General features: G+C 33.4%; 1 protein-coding gene across 1 annotated transcript in view; it reads right to left on the bottom strand.

The window, feature by feature from the left end:
• The window catches only part of heca (hdc homolog, cell cycle regulator), a 120,111-nt gene that overhangs the window by 61,229 nt on the left and 35,187 nt on the right, over positions 1–23,695 (bottom strand). Inside the window, exon 2 of the mRNA XM_077446591.1 lies at positions 14,558–14,654. Within this exon, the coding sequence (XP_077302717.1) occupies positions 14,558–14,654 (97 nt within the window). The remainder of the gene's footprint in view (positions 1–14,557; positions 14,655–23,695) is intronic.

Below are 23,695 nucleotides of genomic sequence, written 5' to 3'. Positions count from 1 at the left end.
CGGGCGAGAGATTTGGAAACGATAAAGTCTACGATGTTTGTCGTTTTTCTTTATTTTTCCTTTTTTTTGTAACTTGCAACGTTCAAAAGAAAAAAGCCGACGATGCGATGGTGGAAAAGAGACGGGAGTTCAGAGCGAAAGAAAACTGAGAAAATATCGAACACAATCAATAGAAAGAACTAAAAACGAAAATATCGAACAGTGAGGAAATTTTCCGAATCAGAAGAAAATTTCACATAATATGATAAGTGAAACGACTTGCATTCGTAAGCTTCGAGCGATTTTGGTACTTTAAACCGGTGAGAGACCCGTCCGAGAGGAAAATTCGCTCGCTCGGAATAATTGTGTTAGGGCAGACGGAGGAAATGATCTGAAGTTCTTAGACACGTGACCACAATACAGAGACGAAACTTGCGGTCTCCAAAACCGCCGTATCAATTTCGCGTATCGACGAAACTCTCACGAATATCAAAAATATACTATCGAAATACATACACGTGCCTGATTCCAATTATACGGATCGGGCAGGACCGATTTAATTGTGATTTTATTGATGACGACTTAATTTGCAAAATGAACGCTGGCGCTTTCACGGTTGAATATCGAGTCGATTTATTATTGGAAACTTAATTGGTATGAATAATGTATTTGCGAGTTCTCTCATGAAACGGTTCGGACTGAAAATCAATATAAACGCGTTTATAGAATTACTTCCAGACAAGGAAAATCAACTCGGAATGCAAATTGTGAAAAGCTTCTATTGCGAATATATTTTAGGTATCCAAACAAATACTTGTATATATGTATTGCAAACATTTCAACCGCACGTCCACACAAGTACATGCATACACAGTTAAATTAATTTCATTGTATGCTTCATATCTAATACATAATATTTACATTTTGCTCATTACACAATAAAATTTAATTTATTCAAAATACATACATATATAATATATGAATTCATTAACACATTTACATACTCGTAACCGAATCATACGACTGAATAACACGGCAAGTGCTAACAGCGAGTTTATTTCAATTAAACCGAAGAAGCTTTTACGATTTCATAATAAATTATTCGGATAGGACATATTGCATTTTATTTTTTTTTTCATTTATAAATATCTTCAGTATCAGTTGAAAATCGTTGAAAGCGACCACACCGGTTGTAACAGGATAATAAAATAGATAAAACTGACCACTGTGATTATGACAAGCCCACCACGCGCACGTTATATGACCTTTCATATATAAAACCTTATACTAATTTCGAAATAAACGTGGCTGAAAACACAATTAGCAAAAAACAATTTACTTTGAATGTACCCATTCTGTTGTAAATTTGCTGTCAAATATTTTGTGCACTAAAAATGAAATTGTTAAATTGTAGATACAACATGTATAATATGTGATAAAGCCGTTTAGTAAATGCTCGACTAAGTCGTCTGTTCATCTCGCTAAAGAGATCTTTTTAGTGCCCGTTCTCTCCTCGCTTTTGTTAACGGGACAACAAACGAAATTTCAGTCGCTCTTGACATTTCAAATTCGACAAGGAATGTGTACGAAATATGTTCGTATAAAAGATTTCTCCCATCGATTGGGAGCATTTCACGACCGTAAATTCTAGCCATAGGTCACATGCATAGTTCAAATTATACACCGAGCAGATTTAAATACGGAAATCGGCGGATTTCGACGATGTTTGTTTTGTTTCGATGATCGTTGCATTCTTTTTTTTATTTTATTTCTCGATTCAATAAATAACAATGAGCGTGTAATTGCTTTCGAAAACGGATTGCCCAACAAGAGCACGCTTTGCACAGCAGACGCAGCTAAGGGCCATGCCCTCAAAAACCCATTACTTAATCGAGTACCGAGCAATGCAATCGCCAAAATGAAATTCACCATGTTTTCTATACAAGTATTGCGTGATCTAAATCTTAAATTTTTTCGATACCCAGTAATTCTTTTTTTTAAATTATACGTGTATGGTAAGGTATAATTATCGGTCTTTCACGTCAGCGAAGTGATCAATCATCAAATTTTTCTGAGATAGTTTTTAAACATTTTTCTATTATTTTATATTTATTGTACTTACTAGTTCGTGGCGAACAAAATTTAATTTAATCAATGAAATCATACTCATATTTTTTACGCCAAGAAACATTATAAACTCTCAATATAAAGGTAAAGATTAATAGTTAGTTTTTTTGATTGATATTTCTGGAATCTAAATTCTACCGAAATTGTTTTTGATATTCATCTACATAGATATAATTGCCTAGAAACTATAATTTAGATGCTAATTTTTTTCTTCAAAATTTAGCCAGCTCGGTGGTTACTGGTTACGTTAATACTAACCACCAAGAGTTTCCTGGTTCAAGCCAAAAGGCCTCGATCCAAAAGGATTTATTCGGAGTATTTCTGCAGTGCTGCTAGTCAGAAAGATATTTTTGAATCCAAGTCGATCGCTTCCTATCAGGGTTTGCTAATTTTTCTGATTTCATTGTTGAAACGGTTCTTCATCAAATTGGCAAAACCATCCTACCTATTATTTCTCACCACTATTTGAGTACGATTTCAAATTTATAATCTATACCTTTATTTATTTATGTATATAAGTGTAATACCATGTGTGTCGCTCAAGAGTAAACCCGTAATGGCATCATGGTAAAATATAATTGAAAAATATATATACGATCTTTTATGTGATGAAATGGTTTCATGCAAAATTTGTCAATATCAAATATTAGTCCTCTCTTCATGATATTCTTCCCTCAAGTTATTTTTATCCCTTGGGATTTACAAAAATATATTAGCTACAGATGTGTACATTGCAATAAAATTGAGAAATTAGAGGTAGTCAATTTATTTTCTGAAAGACGCGAGTATTTCGACGACTGCCTTTGTATGTACGTCTACGAATAATTCTCTTTTGTAGTGTAAATCAGCTTTGAGGTTGAAAAAATAATTGGTCTTTGTCTATCACTAGATTGGCAATGAAAGCTTACATAGAAATAATTCAAAACGATTTTCTTTTATTCTCCAATCACTATTCTTAAAAGAAACCCTCCCAATCCGCGAACGTTACTTACAATGAGAACTAAATACATACGTAGTATATAACGTACGTTCATGCCGTATCCAAAATTGGTCCGTTAATAAAAGCTGACATGGTAAACCAATCTAACATCGATCGAGTTTGCAGAGCAAACTCAATCGTGCTCTCCGGCACAAGATAGCTTTTTCATTTGTTGGTCCCGCACAAATAGTGTCGCAATCTCATGTCTAGTCTTCGATCGCCATTTACGGTGACAGCTTTGTGCCGAAATAACGCAATTGAGGTTGCTTTACAGACACCCAGAAAATAATATTCAATATAGACACTATCATCACACAATAAATGCACATTCCGAATGCAGCTCTGGGTGCATATGAGCCGTGTATCGTTTGTCACACGTGGAGTGTTTGCTTCATGCACGTTCATTGATCGATTATGTTTGACTTCACGTTTGACCGGTTCGGCTATGGTCGAACGATAAACGCCCACCTCCCCCACCTATACATCCATCTGTTTATCTCGAATACTCATAGAACTGATGATAAAGATCCTGTGCCAGCCTGCATCATGCTCAAAATATCAAATCTTCAATTATTTAGACCACATTCATCAGTCGAAGTCACCAATTCTCCAGTTCCAGTCGATCGACTTCACAAACGAGCCAACCAAAAACAAAAGGAAGCCTAAAAGAGTTGGAAGCGGCTTCTAAGACATATATCATCACTCTCGTATACAAATGCTTAAGGGGGAGGTGAGAGGGGGAGATAGGAGAAGGGAGGGGTCCGTTGTCAACCACTGTCTCCACATTCTTGCATTTGATAATGGTTTGCCGCGCCCACGCGCCTCTATATCGTCACAGCTCACAATCAAAATAACGATCGTGCATTTACAACAATGACGATAGTTCGTGCTTGAATATAAAATACTGCATTAGCCTGACACAATACACCCTAAAACGTCGAATTACATTTACGTCTTATCGAAACAAAAAATACAACATTGATTACCCGATCTGAAGAGATTGAAGGACAGCATTTGTAAATGTAAAATTGAGTATTATGAGGGACTCAAATCCCATCAATGCCTCTTAAATATTGGAAATGACATTATGCAATGAAGTTTCCGTTCTTCTGACCGACAAAAATTTATATGCAATAACAAAAAATTCGGGTGTGACCAACCCATGACTTTATCTATATATTTGAGGAATATAAGAAGGTTACAAAACAAAATTCGATATTGAACTGATGACTATGATAGCGATACAAATTGAGCGCAAATGTATGGAAACTTGCACAAAACAAAAGTTCTACTTCCGGTTGTCAGATTTTGTTCAAATTTTTTTTATTACTGAAAATCACTATCAGCATACTCATTAAATATCAAGAAAATAAAAATAATTTTACAGGTCAAAATAAAATAATAAAATATTGTTTTAAAAAAAAATACTACTTCCGGTTTACAAATTCTGACCAAAAGCCTACCAGCTCTAAGTTAGTACATAAAAGATATAAATATGAATTTTCAGCTAAATACGTTCAGGGATGTGGACAGAGTAGTGGGCACAACATTTTTGACCTTTCTACGAGGAAAAAAATCCCACTTCCGGTTAATAAAATTTAATAATTTTTTTTATTTTCATCACATTGCTACAAGAATTATACTTGAATTTTTTTGTGACGAACACACATGTCTAAGGGGTCGAAAAAAACAGTGGAAGAAAAATCGAACAAGAGTAAACTGCCACTTCCAGTTGACAGATGCTTACTAAATTTTATAAATAACTTGTTATTTATTCTAGATATGAAATTTCAGTTCAATAAACCAAAAAGTTTTTGAGAAAAACATAAAAAAACCTCGTTTGTCTAGAGTAAAAGTACTACTTCCGGTTCAGATAGAAATATTTAAAAAATATTAAATTATAAAAATTATTATTTCTATTATATTTAAAAAAAATTCAGTCTGATTCAGTTAGTGGTTTGGGAGAAATTTGAATTCAAAAACATAAAAAAAGAGGACACCTATAAGGGGAGGTACCATTTCCGGTCAACTTAAAAATTTGAAAAAAATTTACGTCGTGTCGATAAGAATTTCAGTAACCGATACCAAGTTTCTGTTCGATAGGACTAACGGTGTTTAAAATATCCCCAAAATACACACACACAGAGGCACACATACAGACACAAACACACACACATTTTTTCTAGATCATGAAAACGTGATCAGTGATCGATTCTGAGTTCGAATCAGTCAAAATCTCGAGTTCGAATTTTCGCATGATCACAAAACTTCATCTATTGTTACTACGTACATAGATAAAGTAAAAAGGAATATGAAATAAGAGTAGGACATGTATACAAAAAAAAGAGGTGAATAAGTAGGACACGTATTCAAATTGATTAATCAACTTTTTTTTATGCATTCGTTGAATATTTAGGGTACAAAAACTATTCAATAATTTTAAAGAAATAACAGGTTTCATCTAATTGACGATTAACTCTTCTAAATGATCAAAAATATTTTATTGAAGTTACTAATCATACAACAAAAACTTTAAGCAATAAACACCGTCGTATGTTATTGGCGTCAAACTGTTCAATGCCAGTTATTAATATATATAATATGTAGTTCAATTGATATCATTCAAGAGTTCTGCAAATGAAATATCTAATTTCACACTGTGGAGTAAGCATTAATAGTTAGTTATATATTAATATTATAGTTAATACTCTAATATTAATAATAGTTAATTTAATCATTTTTAAATTAAATAAAAAAAAATTTCACTATTTACAATTGGCATGAAAAATCAGTTACTATTTCGTTTTCTTTAATGTACGTATGTACATAAAAAACCAAAATATAAATCTTCTAAAAGGTTTGCAAACCGATAATCTTTTTGAATTTAATATACTTATAATAAAAACTACGTGTATAACCATATTGATTATAAAATTGTAATGCAAACGATAAACTCATGAATAATTGATAGACTATAAAAAAAAGCTTTCAAAGCGATTGTATACAAGTTAGTAAACTCTAAACAAAAATACATTTTCACAATGTAAAAGGCAATACACATTTATATAGAGAAAGTGGAAAGGGGTTCGAGAAAAATTATTACACTTAAGCCAATAAAAAATGTCACCAGAGTAATTTATTTCGCATAAACTGACCTAGAGCAAACAGAAAATAACATTAGGGTGAACTAATAATAATGCGAAAGTGCGTACATAAATATGTATATAACGGTCGCTGTATTTGATATTCATTAAGTTTATAACATTTTCGATAATATTTTATACAAAGATAATGTCAAAAGAAAATGAGACAATGGAAATTATATCAAAATAAATATATAAATTTCCGAGTCGGTTTTTATATTCCGTTTATTCGGTCACGTAGATCTTGAATGGCGTTTTGAAATTTAAAAAAAATCGTAATAAAACGTGTTAGCAGTATAAAAAGTCACATAATATAACAAAGTCCTTTGATATTTTTCGCTCTGCCGACGGTATCAAGTATGTGGAAAATTCCGGCGGCTCACTGGACCGAACCCGGCACATTGTTCGACAATAGCCGTGTGTGCGATACTATCGAGTCCCCCTGTGCATACATACGCAATATAAACGATTAAACTGTAAACGCACATAGCGCACAAAATCTTTCCATATGGACGTGACGAAAAAAAAATACGTTTCGTAAGTGCAAAGTCGTCTCTCGCAGTTACGAAACTCGAGAGAGCACAATGACTGAAGTGCATATAATGGTGCATACAATTATTCTTTTTATATGCATCACGATTACAATATTGTGCACCGCCTACGAATTACGAATTATGTGCGTATGATGCATGAATAAGCCGAGCCGGTTCGAATATAGAACACGAACGCACGAAGAAGAGTTTCCATCGGATCGAGAAAAAATATCGAAACTCGTTTCACGATTAAAATTATATATCACAAAGATGAAATTTATGTGTATTTAAAATACGGAATGACTTACAATCGTACCAACTACATAATAAATCTGTTGCTTCGAGAAAATATTGTTCACTTTTGACATTTCATTCGATTCAAACATCTACCACATTAATAAATGCATTAAGTAATAATTCCTGTATGTTATAATAACTTTTGTATGTATTCGGTTTTTTTATGCTTATTTCATTATTTTATAAAAACAAATTATAAATGAACAATTTTACTTTATCACACCCAATCGAAATCGAATATAATTTTAACGACAAATTGCATTCAAATCAAATAAATACCGAAACTAGTTTTAATATAAATATAAATAAGATTTAATGAATAATGTATGTACAATAAAACAATTAGTGTCACTATAAATAATACGACTCATACAGTGCAAAAAATAAGTTCAATCGAATAGATATGAATGATAAATTTCATTGTAGTGTATCGAGTCGATACTATCGACTCGTTTCAGCTAGATATTAATCTTATTTATGTATTCAAATGACATTCCAATGATTTCTAATTTATAGACAGATTTTTCTTCTGCCGTGCCTTGTTAAATGTACATATTACATATCCTCGAAGTCAAAGAGCAAAAGAACGAAAAAAATCTTATTACCAATCCAACTCGTACACTGAAAATTTCAACGCCGTTCGAATTTTTCTAGAAGTTAAAACGATACGTATGTATGCAAAAACAAAATTTATATCATAGCATAATTGAGACCATTAATTAAAACGTAGACACAGTGACTTAGTAAGTAGTTCGATTAAAAACTGTTATGTACTCTGTAGTAAATCTCGTCTATGGTTGATTCTAGCGAGTGCGCAGAATGCGAAGGTTGAACCAACGGGAATTGCACGGCTGAAACTTGCATCTTCGAGAGGAATAAGAGAGTAATAATAGTGGTCAGATAGACGATAATTTTTTTTTTATATTATGTCAGTCAGGGGGCCTTAACGGGGAGTCGAACCAGGCGTCCGGTGTTACCAAACCGGTAATACTCGTCGGCCCAGTCGCAACACTGGGAGAGGTCGACCCGCTGCACCAAACCCACCTCACCTCACCACCGGATTGTTCAGAGATTCGGTCGTTGGGTCGTTACGATGTGCAAAATTCGCCGACACATATAAAATGTAATGGGCCGAATCTCGTATAACCGGAAGAACAGACTGAATCGCGAAGATCTTGCAGAGTGCATGCAGGCTCGTATACAAAAGGGGAGCGAGAGATGCTGCATCTACATTGCATGTACATACATACATACATACATACATCAAGCTCCTCAACCGGATTTCTATTGGTTTGGATTTGTTTAATCTAAAATATACTGATTTGGTTGAGAGATTGTTTAGTTTGGGATCGTAGCATGTTGAATTTTTATATATTTTTTATATTTGTTTTACATTTATCCTTATTTGATTTTAATTATGGTTATTTTTTTTCATCTTATTGTATATTTTTTCTTTTTGTGTAGCCATAGTGACGACTTCAAGCTAATCTGTAATGTCACTATGGCGAAATTTTAAATAAATAAATACTCCCCCCCCCCCACTTAAGTTTATTTTTTCGTTTTAATTTAAATATGATGAACATAATACAAAGCGCATATCGCCTTATTCAAATAAATAATACTAAGAAATACATAAATGTTTTAAAGAAGTGCATATATGTATGTATGTATGTAAGATAGATGAGTAAAATTTCATACAAATGCAATGTCAACATTTTAACGTTGAACTACATATAAGCGAGGAGGATAGATACACTGAGCAACAACAAAAATTTACCCACCGAAAAAAATAATTGAATTTTGTTGGTGTCTTTTTGTTTACGAGATATGAACGTTTAAAAAAATGAATTACAAAATTAAATAGGTAAATCATTTACTGCTCGAATTAGTACGTTTAGATAATATATAAAAATGCTTCATTGAAAAACATTTTTTGTAAACGTAGTGAAATATAAAACTGGCCTAATAAATGCAAGATAGCTCGAGAATAAAGTCTAAAAAATATATATTTTTGATTTTTAAAATTCGCTAGATATTAATTATAAGTATTTTCAAGCCATAAAAAACCACAATCAATAGAAAAACATTCGACTATTGATTTCAATACTCACTTTTGGCAAATCAATACTAGATTTTGAGTCAAACGATGCCAAAGCCAAAAATCTGTAAAATTGCGCATTTTTTTAAACGCTCATATCTCACGAATGAGACGGAAGCAACAAAAATCATTATCATAATTGAATTCAGTGGGTCAAACTTAGTAAATATTGAATAGTCTCTGCTCTGTTAATTATTTTGTTGCGTCACGAGAAAAAGTAATAAATCTTCGTTAAATGATTGCATATACAAAATAATGACGTTTATAAAGCAAATGGTGATAACTATGAAATAAATGAATCTTTGTAAAACAGCAAATCTGTAATTTTTTTTATTTTCACAATAAATTTTATGTAAGCTTGAGCGTACATAGCTTTGACCACGAGAATGTTTAGTTCGGTTCAAATTCTGCAACATTCAAACACAGTACAGACGTGAAAAGCTGCTTTGACTTTACGAACAAAATCAATAATTTGGTATCGGATTCCTCACATATATCTTATATTTAATCTTCAGAACTGCTGAGAATTTATATGAATAAAAATAGTTAATTGTATTATTTGTATACCTACCAAAAGTATGTACATGGCGTTCAAACATAAATACTTATAGTTATTTGAAAATAACTCTAAGTATTTATACAGTGTACTTCGGTGGTACATTGTATAAATACTTATTAAAATCGGGGTGTCTTCGTACAATGGAAACTGAAATGTTCCATTGTGAATTATTTCCAGACAAATGATATCGGAGTCCAGTGCATGACCATAACATAACATCGGCGATTGCTGACAAGCTCTGCCCGTGTCATTTTATTATCGATAAGAGTTCACCGGATGGACAGATGGACGTGAGTATAAAAATCCACACAGGGGAGGAGAGGACCAGACGGGACCAGACGAGACGAGACAAGACTTGAGATGCAGACAGGAAGAGAAACTCTAGTTTGTCGGGTGCACGGTAAACTTGCTCACTGACAGTTATAAACCTCCTTTCGAAAAATCTAGATATAGACTACTCGAACTATTAACCGCGCGCGTCTGTCTGTTCCGAGAGCATCGATTACAAACAATACTTTCGCGTTCCATAATCGAGTTAGTCCTACGGTAATTGCGAGGTTTCGCAGAGGCGAACTGGCTACCGCGTATTTTATATACATATATCCACTATCGAATGATCCATATTTCGATTTGTTTATTACCGGCTTCCACCATGACTGCCCGAGCTGAAATCAAGACAACTCAGCTTAATTGCGTCCAAGTCACGACTTCTGAAGCGGTCACATATACATAAATGCAACGATCGAAATCTGAGATCACGAAACCGCATGAATATACGTATTGACATTTCAGATAGGTATTCAATATAAATCTGGAACGTTCGAAATTGACTAATGTTACTTTTGAGCCGTACGTAATCTCTCTTAGAAAGAAAGGAGAGAGGTAGCATCAAAAGCGGATTAAAATTACAGGAAATATTTAACTTCGGCTTATTTTCCACACCATCAAAATGCAAACAAAGAATGACGTCATATTATAAAGGACGACTGGTATTTAAAGGCTTCCACTTTTGAAAAACACGAAAGCTAACTTAATAGAATGTTGTAAATTTATATGTAGAGAAAACAGAAAAACAAAGATTAGGCAATTTTTTAACAAATAAGACAAGATCTAAAAATTCAAACAGGATATAATCAATTTTGAATGTAATAAAATACAAATATTGCCAGCAGCTATGTATATCAATACTTGAAACTATCAAGGAAATCGAATGAATCTTTTGAACATATCAGAGATCGTACCGGAAGTTTTCGTTTCATATTCCAATAATATAGCAATTTACAAATTATATTTTTTTCACTTCACATATTTTATTTGACAAAAGCTAAATAATGATGATGGTGGTTTTGGAAACTACATCAATAATGTGATTAAATTTTAGACATATCGAACGTTGTGCTCGTGTTGCATTATCATCGATGAACAATGTACATACATGCCTACATATATATGTATGTAGCTAACGTGCAATAATAATCCCACAATTGTAAAGAGATATCTCTCGAACATTCGCCGAGCAAAACAAAGTGAAATTCTTTAAAGTTGGAAAAGTGCGACTATCTTCCAATAGGGAAAACTTTTCCCTTGAACTTTCCTTTGTCCGGTAAAAGATCGCATGTCAAAAGGAATCGGACGGACACTGATCGAGAGTCGAAGTGGTAGTGGTAGTGATACAAGTTCCATTCGAAGAATGGCGATAGAAGAATGAAGAAAAAGGAGGCGATCTATCATTTCAAAGGTTCAACGAGTATTCGGTAAGAAGTGGGATCGAACAAGAGGGATACGACCATACATAATAAATCTTATGGGGCGTAAGAACAAACGAGAGTAATTGAATACCCTTGCCTGAGAAGAGTCAACACGTACGGTATAAAGTCCTCGAAATCGATACCCACATCAAAATTGTACCTATCAACTGTAAACCGAATGCTTAAACATTTGCACCCTACCGTATCGTAAACTAACAAAAACATTCAGGATAATTACGATCAAAGTAGACCGACTGATGAAACATCGACTCTAGTTATCATTTATCACGATTTGGTCGTATCTCGAGGCTAACAGAACTAGGTTTAGAGAAGAAAACTAGTTTGATTTAAATTATACACACACATACAATACATATGCAAGTTATTATGGCAAGTGCACACGGTCCGTTGCGTTCACCATTAATTAATTAAGATTTACATCTGAATTAGTTTCAGCATGCATATAAAATCGGAGCTTTATTTCTTCTACGTCGTATTTATTAGATTCGCATAAGAAAATTTGGTTAAAAAAATGAACCATGACTTTGTTCAAACCAATTCAATTTGACGTTTTACGCCACTCTTATTCATCCATGAATGATAACTTATATGTATTAAAAAACGTTTGTAATTAAAAGATAATTAGCTGGAAAGAACATTAGTGGCAAATTATTATATGAAATGAACTACAAATTTTACAGCCGGAAAGATAAATTATATTATTATACTATGAATTTCATAAACGACTCGATTAATTAAACAAAACCAACACAAATTATCCAGAATGATTTTTTTAAAAGATCATTTAATGATCATTTTTAAAAGATCACTTTATGGTTTATACTGTATATCATCATCATCATCTACAGCCATTCATTATCCACTGCTGGATGAGGGCTTCTCCAACACTGTTCTACTCGTCTGTTTTGCGCAACTCTACGTAAAATAAAAATAAGGTTATTGAGAAATAATGACTCTCAGATGTATGTATGTACATACATATGTACACTTTTTCAGTCCAGTCCCTTTCTTACGAGGAAAGGTTCCAGATTTGTTTTTAGTTTTCAGTAATATTGACCCAGTTGGCGGAGAATATCCCATTTGAGCGTAAATTAACTACAATAATAGTCCAAAGTTTACCAAACGTTTTTTTTCTTAAATGATAATTAAGTATGCTGTTTCATACTAATTTGTTTGTGTTCCATTTTGATTTCTACACCTAAAAAACAATCTTATTTAAAATATGTGATCATTAGAAACCCAACACATAAAGAAATAATATTTTTACTGCCCAAAAACCGTAAAACCGTAAAGTCTTTCAGTTTATGTGAGCGCGACTGTATTAATAATTGACTACTCCTAAACATTTAATGAAATGCTACCATGCATACAATAACTATTGAACAAAAGTTTGGATTAAATTTACCTAAAATTTGTAATGGAATTTTTTTTAAATAATTCGTTGTCCTAAATTCTTTGCGAAATCTTTCTTTAGACTAACAAAATACGTTCAAATATCCTCAAAACTTACTAAAATATTATAATGTGTCGTCCTTGAAGTTACTCACCTATATAATAAATGATGTAAAAAAGTTAAAAATTGGATCAATCCTAAACAGATACTGAAGCATTATTTGTTCACAGTCTAGCGACGTTCGCTGTATCGCCGTGCAGTGAAACAAATAACTGAAGATTTGGGAAACGGCGCCGATAGTAGACAGGGTAAAAAAATACCTGCAAATCCCGGGACGTCGTCGGGAATTGAAAGCGTCCCTGGCACGTGGATCGAATGTATGGGGAAAATCGCACGCGCCGGGAAAGAGATGAAAAGGAAAGGAAAGCGTCGCGACGGCGAAGAGCGGTATGGGTTAAGAAGGGGTGGATGCTGGCGGGTAAGATCATCCCTTAAGCCGCGACATTGAATCGCTCGTCGAATGTCTTATCGTTAAGCTTGTATGTACGCTTCGACGAGAACCAGAATCGTTAATAATTTATCCCGACGTTAGTGTATTAGAAGGTTTCGATCGCGACGAGAATAAACCACTCGAATGAATGGTGGTTAAAGAATACGTATACTCGTATCAGGTTATCATTAAGCTACTGTCTATTAATAAAATGATCCGAGTATTATTAATCATATACATAATATACTGAACTGCAGAAAACACTTGTAAATCACAACTCCTTACATTGCCTATTACGATAAAGTTATGCTGCATACATTGCGAACAAAGCAGTCATCAATAATATATTCATAATATCTGAATAGATCAATAGCAAACTATATAAAGGATATAAATTATGTTTCCTTATAAAATATCTAATGAATGTGAACGGGTGTGGTTCATTGTTATAAAACTTTGTATTACAATCCAACGGTTCAATTTGCATACAAAAATTAAATTATCATCATACAGCAAAAAATTTAATTGAAAACAGAAATATGTATAATATACATATACGAATGCTTCAAGCTTTCAGCGGCTTAGTAAAATACCATTCATTTAACACACTATATAGAGTCGAGAGAACCTAAAACGAACAAACAAACCACATCCGAAACACAATTTATGACAGTAGTCGTACGTATAAACGTGATAAAGTAGAAATGTCGCTTTGCTGGATAAAAATAAACATAATATATACATTACGTACATTCATTATATGCGATTATATCGTGAAAATTACGATCGTCGTTCATCACACGTTATGGTGAAGAGTATGGGAGATTTTCGTTCACAGTGCAAGATTTCGTCTGTTCGACTAATACACGGTGGAGCGCGTATTAAAATAATACCTACTATGTAGAAAGAGAAAAAAAGCCTTATTTGTTACGAACGTGATTTATGACGTGTTGGATGTTCACTCAGTTTCACATGAAATATTAAAATATGGTGAAATATCACCTCTTTTCGCGCGCGAAAGAAGACTAATAGCCGAGCACACCCCCTATATTTGTACTTCGAACAGCAAACACGATGAAAATCAATGCGCATGTTTTCCGAAAAGGTACTAAGCTAAATTAACTGATTATGTGAAATAAATCAAAGAGGTGCAATACACTCTGAAAATTAACTAAAGTGCTCTCTCTTACCTTTATGTGATACGAGTTGAGTTTGTGTTTCGGTAGCAAGTTGAACGTAGAGAAGTCCAGTCGTCGTGAAAATATGCCATTAGCTCCAGATCCGGCCCTGAAACAAACAAACAATACAATTTATTCTCACGATCAATTTCGATACTTAATCGCTTATTACAAATGTATCCCTAGTGATAAATCTTCATGTCGAATAAGCCGAAAATATGACAGGTATAGATTTATTTCTTAGTGTGTAATATATTAAGGGGTGGGTGGATTCGAAGTTGTTTATCAGAAATATGTCAGTCACACGTTTTCATCGCGTTTCGTTCCCCCTGAGGACCATTGTACTTCAGTCCTTTGCATACATTTTCCTTTACTCAGTCGGAAAATAGTCTGATTTATTTTCCAGTCACCAGATTCTGAACGGTGACAAAGGCGACCCACGTACAAGTGGAAAAACAGCGAATCCGGGAAAACTTTATAGACATTGACGGCCGTGTTTGACAAAAATGGCGTCAAAGGTATATTACATTTACTAAATCTATGAATGAAAACAAAATAAACTTTTCCTATGTTGACAAAAGTTACAAACCGAATTTGCACTAACGACTAATATAATATAAAAGTTCGGCAATTATGTACAATCTATCTCAAAGCAGTTTTTTTATAGACACAGATAGGCGTCGACATACTCGCAGCATCGCAGTCACTTTTGACAACTTAATTGAGAATATTTCTACATCTGATGATTTTACTTAATATTTCTACATCTGATGATCTTACTTATTTGAGCCACGCCTTATAACAACAAAGACCAGTACTATATTTTGATACGAGAAAATATAACATCATTGAAATTTTTTCTCAAATATCGAGTGAAATTCGTCCGTGTTATCCCGCGCTGTATCCACTTTGACTCGCCATAAATCATCTACGGGGGACCTCCGGGCATAAATTATGGTCACGGAAAAACTGAGAAAAGTTTTTCTTCTTTCGACTGCGCGAGAAAAACAAAGGGCAACGAGTTTTCCGTTTGACACTAAAGGGAAATGCATTTATCATACGAATTTATCAGACGTGGAGAGAGGTGACAAGATAAACGAGAGCTGGCAAAATTTTAAGGTTATCATTTTTACTTTTATTGCCGATATAAATTATGGAAGACAAGTAGTGGCAATCAAACTTTTCCGAGACGGATCAGTTTCCAAAGGCGATAAAAGAATGGATATATATCTAGCAGAAAAATAAAAAGTACAAAACAAAAACAAAGAACTCGTCCAGCTTAGCATCACTACAGTACATCACTATAGAGCGCGACGTAATAAAATACTAATTTCTCACCATTAGCGGAAATGATGAATAGGAAGCTGCAAAATTGACTTGTGATAATGCAAGCTGGAGTGGGACGTCTAAATAGAACCACTGCCATTAAAATTCTTGTTCATTGTCAAGGTCAACCAGTATAAGAGATAAGCAATAGAACGAGTCCTGAGACCAAACCACACAACAACAACAAATGCGACTGTTTATTTTTAGAGATGAAGTACATGTGTGTGTTCAGATGTTCTTCGGCATGTAACAGACTCCCCACACCCGATGGTAGTTACGGTGTTTGTATGCGGGTGACATATTTTGATTACACCGTATTCTCTCCCTTTAACAGCACGGCAAATGTTTACTACATAAACATTTCACTTATGCACCACAAACCTAAGAATAAGACCTTAACAATGAATATAATGAAATATGCTGATCTGTACTAGAATTCTAACGCGTAAAAAATTCACAATAACAAACCCATAAACCCATCTTATGACCGATGAGTCAAGTCACATTAGAAAAACGTACGTTTAATTGACGCCATTTAGTAACACATGTTTGGATTCACTTGACATATAACCATTTTTCAAAACATCAACGCTTTGACCGACCTTCACTCTTGTGACACACTATGACAGGTAAACCGACAGCCGAACACAGTTCTAGTCTGTTGCATTCGTAGTAAGTAAATTCAAGGTACTTACTTATTGTCGATCCAAAAACACAAACCAAGTTAGTGGTTTTTTTGTATTTTTTTTCTACATACATACAATGGTACTCGAATCGAATAATGTACTTACGTGCCTGCTCTAAACACGAATTGACCTTGCATTTGAAAATACAATGGAACATTGTCGAAAATCCGAAACTAACGACGAAGCAGGAGATACAACTGTGGCAGTAAAGTGGGTTACTACACGAGTCATGCTCCAACAAACAAAAATAATGCTTGCGCACATTTTATACTCGTGCAACTTTTTTTGCATATATGTATGTACATACATATGTACGTATGTACACTTAAAAATAAATTAAGTTATTTTACTACTCGTGAACTATTTGTCTTTTAGTTTAATTGTATAGCCTTGAATGATCGAAAATAATTTAAACAAGGTATTCAAAATATACGATAAACAGTAAATTTTGTAAAATAAAATATTATATAGGAACTATCAAATACTGAGAACTCAAAAAAACAGTAAACAGACCGGTGCGGTGAGTCAAGACACGTGAAGGACAACCAAAACGTGATTCACCAAAACACCGCAGGGGAAAAAATACTAGGATATGTTCTAATGTACATTTTTTCATGCACGAAATACAACGATGTATCCAAGAATTCGAAGAAATTTCCGAGAACATCGGCTGTAATATTTATTATATTATGAAATCGTTATCGAAATATTTACACAACGGGAAATAAACACATCAAACCGCATAAAATCTATGAAAATAATCAAACGATCTCAAATGGTATTGTATTTGTTTTTATATTCACAACTACGTTATCAGCCACGCTTGATTCTTATGCAAAATCAGCTCGAAACAAAGTTGAAAAATGACAAAAATAAATAACAATGGCAGTCAAGGTTAAAAGGCCAAGATCCAATGAAAAATATGTGAAGCTATTACTTCACTTCCTGCTAGGTCGTTCATAATAGGCCTTTCAGTACACGTAATTTAATATTCAAATTTCCGTGAAATAAACGAGATAAAAGCAATTAAGACATGTTCAGATAAAGGAACGTTCAAGGCGTCGACGTTATTGTTATTGCAATTAAAAAAGTGCAAATGTCAAAGAAGTGCCACATTATTTGGTGAATACGTATGCACAAAAATTCCATGCAATAGGTTATGAATAAATTATTAATACCACGGGATAACGAATCAATTTACAATTCAAATTACACAAACATTGTGATGCATACGCAATCAAAGCGAAAAGATTCGTGAACAATAAATTTGAATTTCTTACTTACAAAAGTTGACAGACTAATAACGATTGAATACTCCTCCAAGGTGTCCCTTACGACCCTGTTCATCTTTAAACCCACGCGAATGTGCAAGAATATGCTAATATTAAAAAAATATAGGCAGTGCTGATGATTCAATAGTCTGTAAATAAATATGTACATACGAGAATTTCCATAGTTATCCTAATTAATCATCACATCACGATAGCTAACATAAAAATTACAATATTTAAATAATGCAAATTCGTTACAATGGAGGCTAGTAGTAGCCCGAAGTTAGCTGATATGATACATTGTATAGTAAAATAGTAAATAGTTGCCAGTGGCGTGCCGTTATTGGACTAGAGGAACTAGGCTGGTCCCCTAAAATTTAATAAAAAGATCAACAATTCAATTACAATGAATTCAAATTATTGTCCATATTAATATTGTTCACTTAGCGAAGTTCATAAGCCGGAATCGGCCCTACTTAACCCATTTGAACCCAGAGCTCGCGTGAAAACACATGTCCCATGTGCCCAGGACTATTTTTTCGTTTATTTTCCAAAATCTTTGAGTTATTTCATGGGAAATATTTTTTATAGGATAGGGATGGATAATTAATTGATTTTTCAACATTTTTAATTTTTTTCAAGGTGGTGTCGTGAACGACCTATGGGGCTAATGAAACATGTTTTTTAAAATAAAACAAAAATCACAATGGAGTCACATAATCAGTTATAATACTTTCTCACTGGTTATTTGTAATTTTATTGTTAAGAAATTTATAAAATTAATTTTAAAAATAACAAACACGCATCTCTTCGATAAAATGATATTTTCAAATCGCATAACATAACACACGTAGGTACATATATTGTGACATATACACATCGTCAACAAAAAAAAGGGTGCACCCTTTTAAAAGAAGAAATGTCATAAACGAGATTTTGGGTTCAAAAGTCGTAAAAACAAAATACATGAAGACAAAATAATTAATTATTATGATACGGTACAAAACATTTGTCATGCAATGGAATTTCACAGTTATCACAAGCGGAAAACGTTTTATTTTTACAGTGTCCACAATTTCTCCTTTTCTGTTTGACCAATATCAAATGTCTTCCAACTTCCTTTTGATTTTGATTAACTTTGCCGGGTCTGAATGGGACCAATTGTTTTCGTTTTTGACCATAACACTTGCACAACGTCTCTGTTACCTGTCTGATAAATCCTAATTTATCAAATTTACAACCAAAACTTTTGCTTAGAATCCAAGCGTTATTCACAGCTACATCGATGTTCCAAAACAGAATAGGCATGTACCATTTTTTCCCTCTAATACTTATGTTATAGTTAGAAATATGGTTATCCATTTGATCAACCCCACCCATATATTTATTATACATATTTATACTAAATGGTTGATTGATTTCCACCCTACTTTTTTCTTTAACCGAATATCAGTTTCCAGGGGTGGTAATATGTATGTATGTGGAATCCGGAAGTTGAGACTCGTCCCAATTATCAATTTCTTCCCGTATCTCTGCAGTAGTAAAATTGCATTCTCTGGAAAAAATATGTGTCATTATCCCAAGGAGTCATATACGACTCCATCGACTTTTGATTTTTTTTTCAGGAATATGAGATATATAAACGCAATTTCTCTTATGCATATTATACAATAAGTCCTACTGTATTAGAAACATAAAGATAAATAAAAAATATGTAAAAATAAAAAACTTACGTATGTTTTCTCTTCGACATATCTGCAAGTCGAAAAACGCTCGATGTTATTCCCTCAAAACTCCAAAAGGAACTGATTTAATTTCGTGTGACTTTCTTAAAATTCATCACCAACATCTAACCAAGCGTAACGAAAGGTTTTACGGCCGGCCTGAGTGATCCCTTTATTTTACGACGCAAAATTGTAAAATGCCGTGAATGACCGCGCTGGCATACATCGTGTAAGTTCATAACTGACCGCGTGGGTTCAAATGGGTTAAGGTAGTTGGTGTGGTAGCGGATTGTTATGGTATGGTCCGGCGCGTCGTTCGCTTGCACGGAATTTTTTAGTACAAATATGGCAAGGGACTCGGCTCGCAAAAGGATTCCCTTAGAACCAATCAGTGCAGAGAGTGCGGAAACAAATAACGAGGTCTTGGAATGTTGCATCTTGTTCGATAAATCATTCACAAGATTAATTGAATGAAAAAAAAATTGTCCATATCTAGTCTCCTGTTTTGAAAGTCACGGCACGCCACTGATAGTTACATAGTGATACAGAAATAAACATAGATTTTATTTGTAAAGTAAAATAAACAATTGGCGATAGCAATAATTCAAAAGAACAATCATAAATTATGTGTAACGTAAACAATGCTATTAAAAGAGTATCAACTTCATCGACCGAACGGAATGTGATAATATCAGGCTTAATAAATTCAAGCAGTGCATACAAGTTGGTCTTGGTTCCGACACTATTGTGTTTAAAAAATAAAAATAGTTTCAATATACATACATACATACATATTTATGTAGATGAGAAGCACTTCTCTGCCATTGCAAAACAAATGAGACGGATCAAACCCGCACGACGTAAAAAATGTCTGACGGCACCAAGGCCAATTTTTTGCAAGCTAAAAAATATGATACGATTTTTTCCTTCGGCTATTACAAGAATGATATAATCCAGAGATACTAGAGCAGTATAAAGTTACTTGAAGCGTTAGAAATTTATAAATAAAAATTAACCAAAGTGAATGCACGAAACAAATTTGTATGAAAAACAAGATGATTAATTAATATGAAGCATACAAGTCACGCTCTACTACAACCATTGCATTGCTGAGATGAATAAACCAGTGTTACTGTGTATACAAGAACAGGCACTGTGTGTAATAATACCAAAGAACTTGAATCATCTTAAATTATAAATGCTAATAAATAGCCTTATTTAAAGCAGGTTCTTAAGGGGGTATTCTAGTCTAGAAATTTGAAAAAATCGATTTTTTTTCTTTCATATTAAGAGAATTTTTCAAAATCCAAATTATTTTCGGAGATATAGCTGCTTTAGTGACGTGGCATCTGACCGGCGCGTAATTTTAACCGAAACTTTAAACGCGTTTTTCTCGAAACTACTTTTTTCGAAACGGTTGACATGATATCTCAAGTTCTACTGGACCAATTTACTTGAAAATTGGTGTGAGCCTTTTCTATACATTCCTTTATCTCATGAACTAGAACTATGACAAAATTCCAATTATTACTATTTTTAAAAAATTCGGAAGTCAAAAAAACTCGTTAAAAAAACACTTTTTATTAGACAGCCGCTATTTTGCGAAAAATTTTTTTTTTACTTTTCCGTAGTTCATGCCATAGCAGCATTTATTTGGATTAAGAATTAATTTGCTTTTTTGATTTTGGATTACTAGGAGGGTTGGAATCGTGTCAACCAGGGCGCACCATTTTTTTTGAGACCCCTCACTTCATCAGCCTGTAACTTTTTTCCTTTGATTTTTTTTCTATGTATTCTTCAAACAGTAATAAATATTTGGTAAAATAATGGCTCCTAAAAATATTTTTTGTTTTTTTTTATTGCACCTGAAAAAATACCTAAAATTCATGCCTCTAAACTAGAATACCCCCTTAAGAAAGAGCCAAATATCATTACGACCATTTTTAACATAATACAAGAATGAGGGAGTAAAGAGCAATAAGTTTTCAATTATGAAACTCTATAAAACTTAAAAATGTTTAATGGAGCTTTTAGTCCATCGTAAAAAATCTTAATTTTATCAAAAACGAAACTGGTTTTTATTCTCAATAAGTGATTGCAACCGAACGATAATATTCCGACGCAAAGCCATTACAACTGAAAAGTTTTAAGTGCTATGACAATGTTTCCAATTAGACACGATATCACCGCGAAGTCCAGGGAATGATGAAAATTTTAATGGTAACTAACAGTTAAAAAAGTTGTTCACATTTATAACAAATTAAAACTTTCGATTTAATCCAAAAGGTACTACATATAATAGTCCGATGTAAAATCTGCCGTGGAAACGACGAAAAAAAAATTGCGATTTAGCTAAAAATAACGACACATAATCGAATGTTAAATAAAAAAACATCATTTGCAATGCAGGCGACGAATCAAATACAAAATGAGCAACAAAAATTCAGCGCAAAACGCCCTTACGAAACGTGCATAAATTATACATTGCATTTTGAATTGAGTTTTGAATTTCGATATGGAGAAGAAGCAACGCTCCTTTTATAATGAGACTTCACTCGAAGCTTACAACCAAAAATGGCATCGCTAACTACTTTACTTCTGTTGCAAGTGTGCAAAGACACCGGCCAACAAACAGACCAGACGCATTAAAAGGTGTCACGAGCTATGGCAAAGACTCGACCAGTTCTCTCGAACGAGTCGCAGCATCCACAAATGGTATTGGCTGTTGCGAAATGTGGCGGTTATTCATCAGACGACCAACGGTATATCTGCGAGTAGGTATCGCAAGAAGAGACCTGATTCGCACTGATGATAAATATATTATTATATATATATGTGATTATAAACATATGTACTTTTATTTTATCAACACACAAATGCCAACATTGACAGTGTGTAAACGCCACATATGTACAGATGAAAATCTGAAATGCGAGACGATCCAAATGTCGCAAAAACCTTCGAAATCAGTCAACGGTCATTTTATCACACCTTCAGAAGTATGAGTTCATAATATCAAAACAAAAAACGTCGAAGCTACATATGTGCGATAACAAAAACTTCCTCGACGAGTCGTAAAATGTATTACACACATATGTACATATGTACGAGTATACATATGTCGAAGAGTAAACAAATTGATGGTTTAGGAATTTTCTCTCGTTTTATTGAGTCATCAAATTGGCTCACGTATCGATTTAAAATGCGCATAAAATAGTTTACAAAAATTTAAATACATAGTTGAAATAAAATAGAAGCAACGCTTGTGCAAAAATTTGCATGTTCACATAAAGTATGTACATATGTATGTACTAACAGAATTTAACAAAAAAGAAGATTCAACATTCTAAAATTAATCATTGACTCGAATAATAGCGTTTTGACACGTTACGAGTTAAGTCCGACCAAATTAGCGGACTCGGTCCGAGTTCACTCATGTCGCATCAACCCAATATATGTATATGTATATATTGGGTTGATGAATAAGATAAAATAGTAGTGAATAAGTTGAAAAAAAAATAAAAATCGACATTAACATAAATAATTTTAAATTTAATTTGAAGCCAGCAGTATAGCTCGGTGGTTGGTGTAATTCTATCCCAGAGAGGTTAACGGGCTCAAGCTCTGGGTTGACCTTAAATTAAGATAATTTATTCCAAGTATTTCTGCAGTGCTGCTGGTCAGACTTGGATATTTGTGACTGCAAATCGATCGTTTCCTATCAGAGATTCTATATAAAGGGTTCCTCATCAAATTAGCAAAATCATCCTACCTACTATTTGTCACCACGAATATGATTTCAAATTTATAACCTGTAAAATTTATATACAGGTGTAATACCAAAGGTGTCGCTCAGGGGTAAAGCCCGCAATAGCATCATTATTTATTTAATTATATATCATTTTAGCTATTAGCTAATTTAAAAAAAAAATACATCTTAATAACTTAAATCTAAAATTCTATATTTAACTTACATATATGTATTGTCCCTCACAGAGGTTTCTCTTCGCTCCTCGTAAATAGTATATCATGGTAAATTATCTAATATATAATTTCGAAAGAGACTTTAAAGGTTTGGGTGGGAGCATCGAGAACAAATCAAAGTTTCTATGACGACGATATCGTTATCGTTGAATATTATTT

Source organism: Arctopsyche grandis, chromosome 3 (genome assembly GCF_051622035.1).
Source record: "Arctopsyche grandis isolate Sample6627 chromosome 3, ASM5162203v2, whole genome shotgun sequence".
NCBI lineage: Eukaryota > Metazoa > Arthropoda > Insecta > Trichoptera > Hydropsychidae > Arctopsyche > Arctopsyche grandis.
Note: the sequence above shows the minus strand (reverse complement) of the source record. Positions and strands in the feature narration are given on the sequence as shown.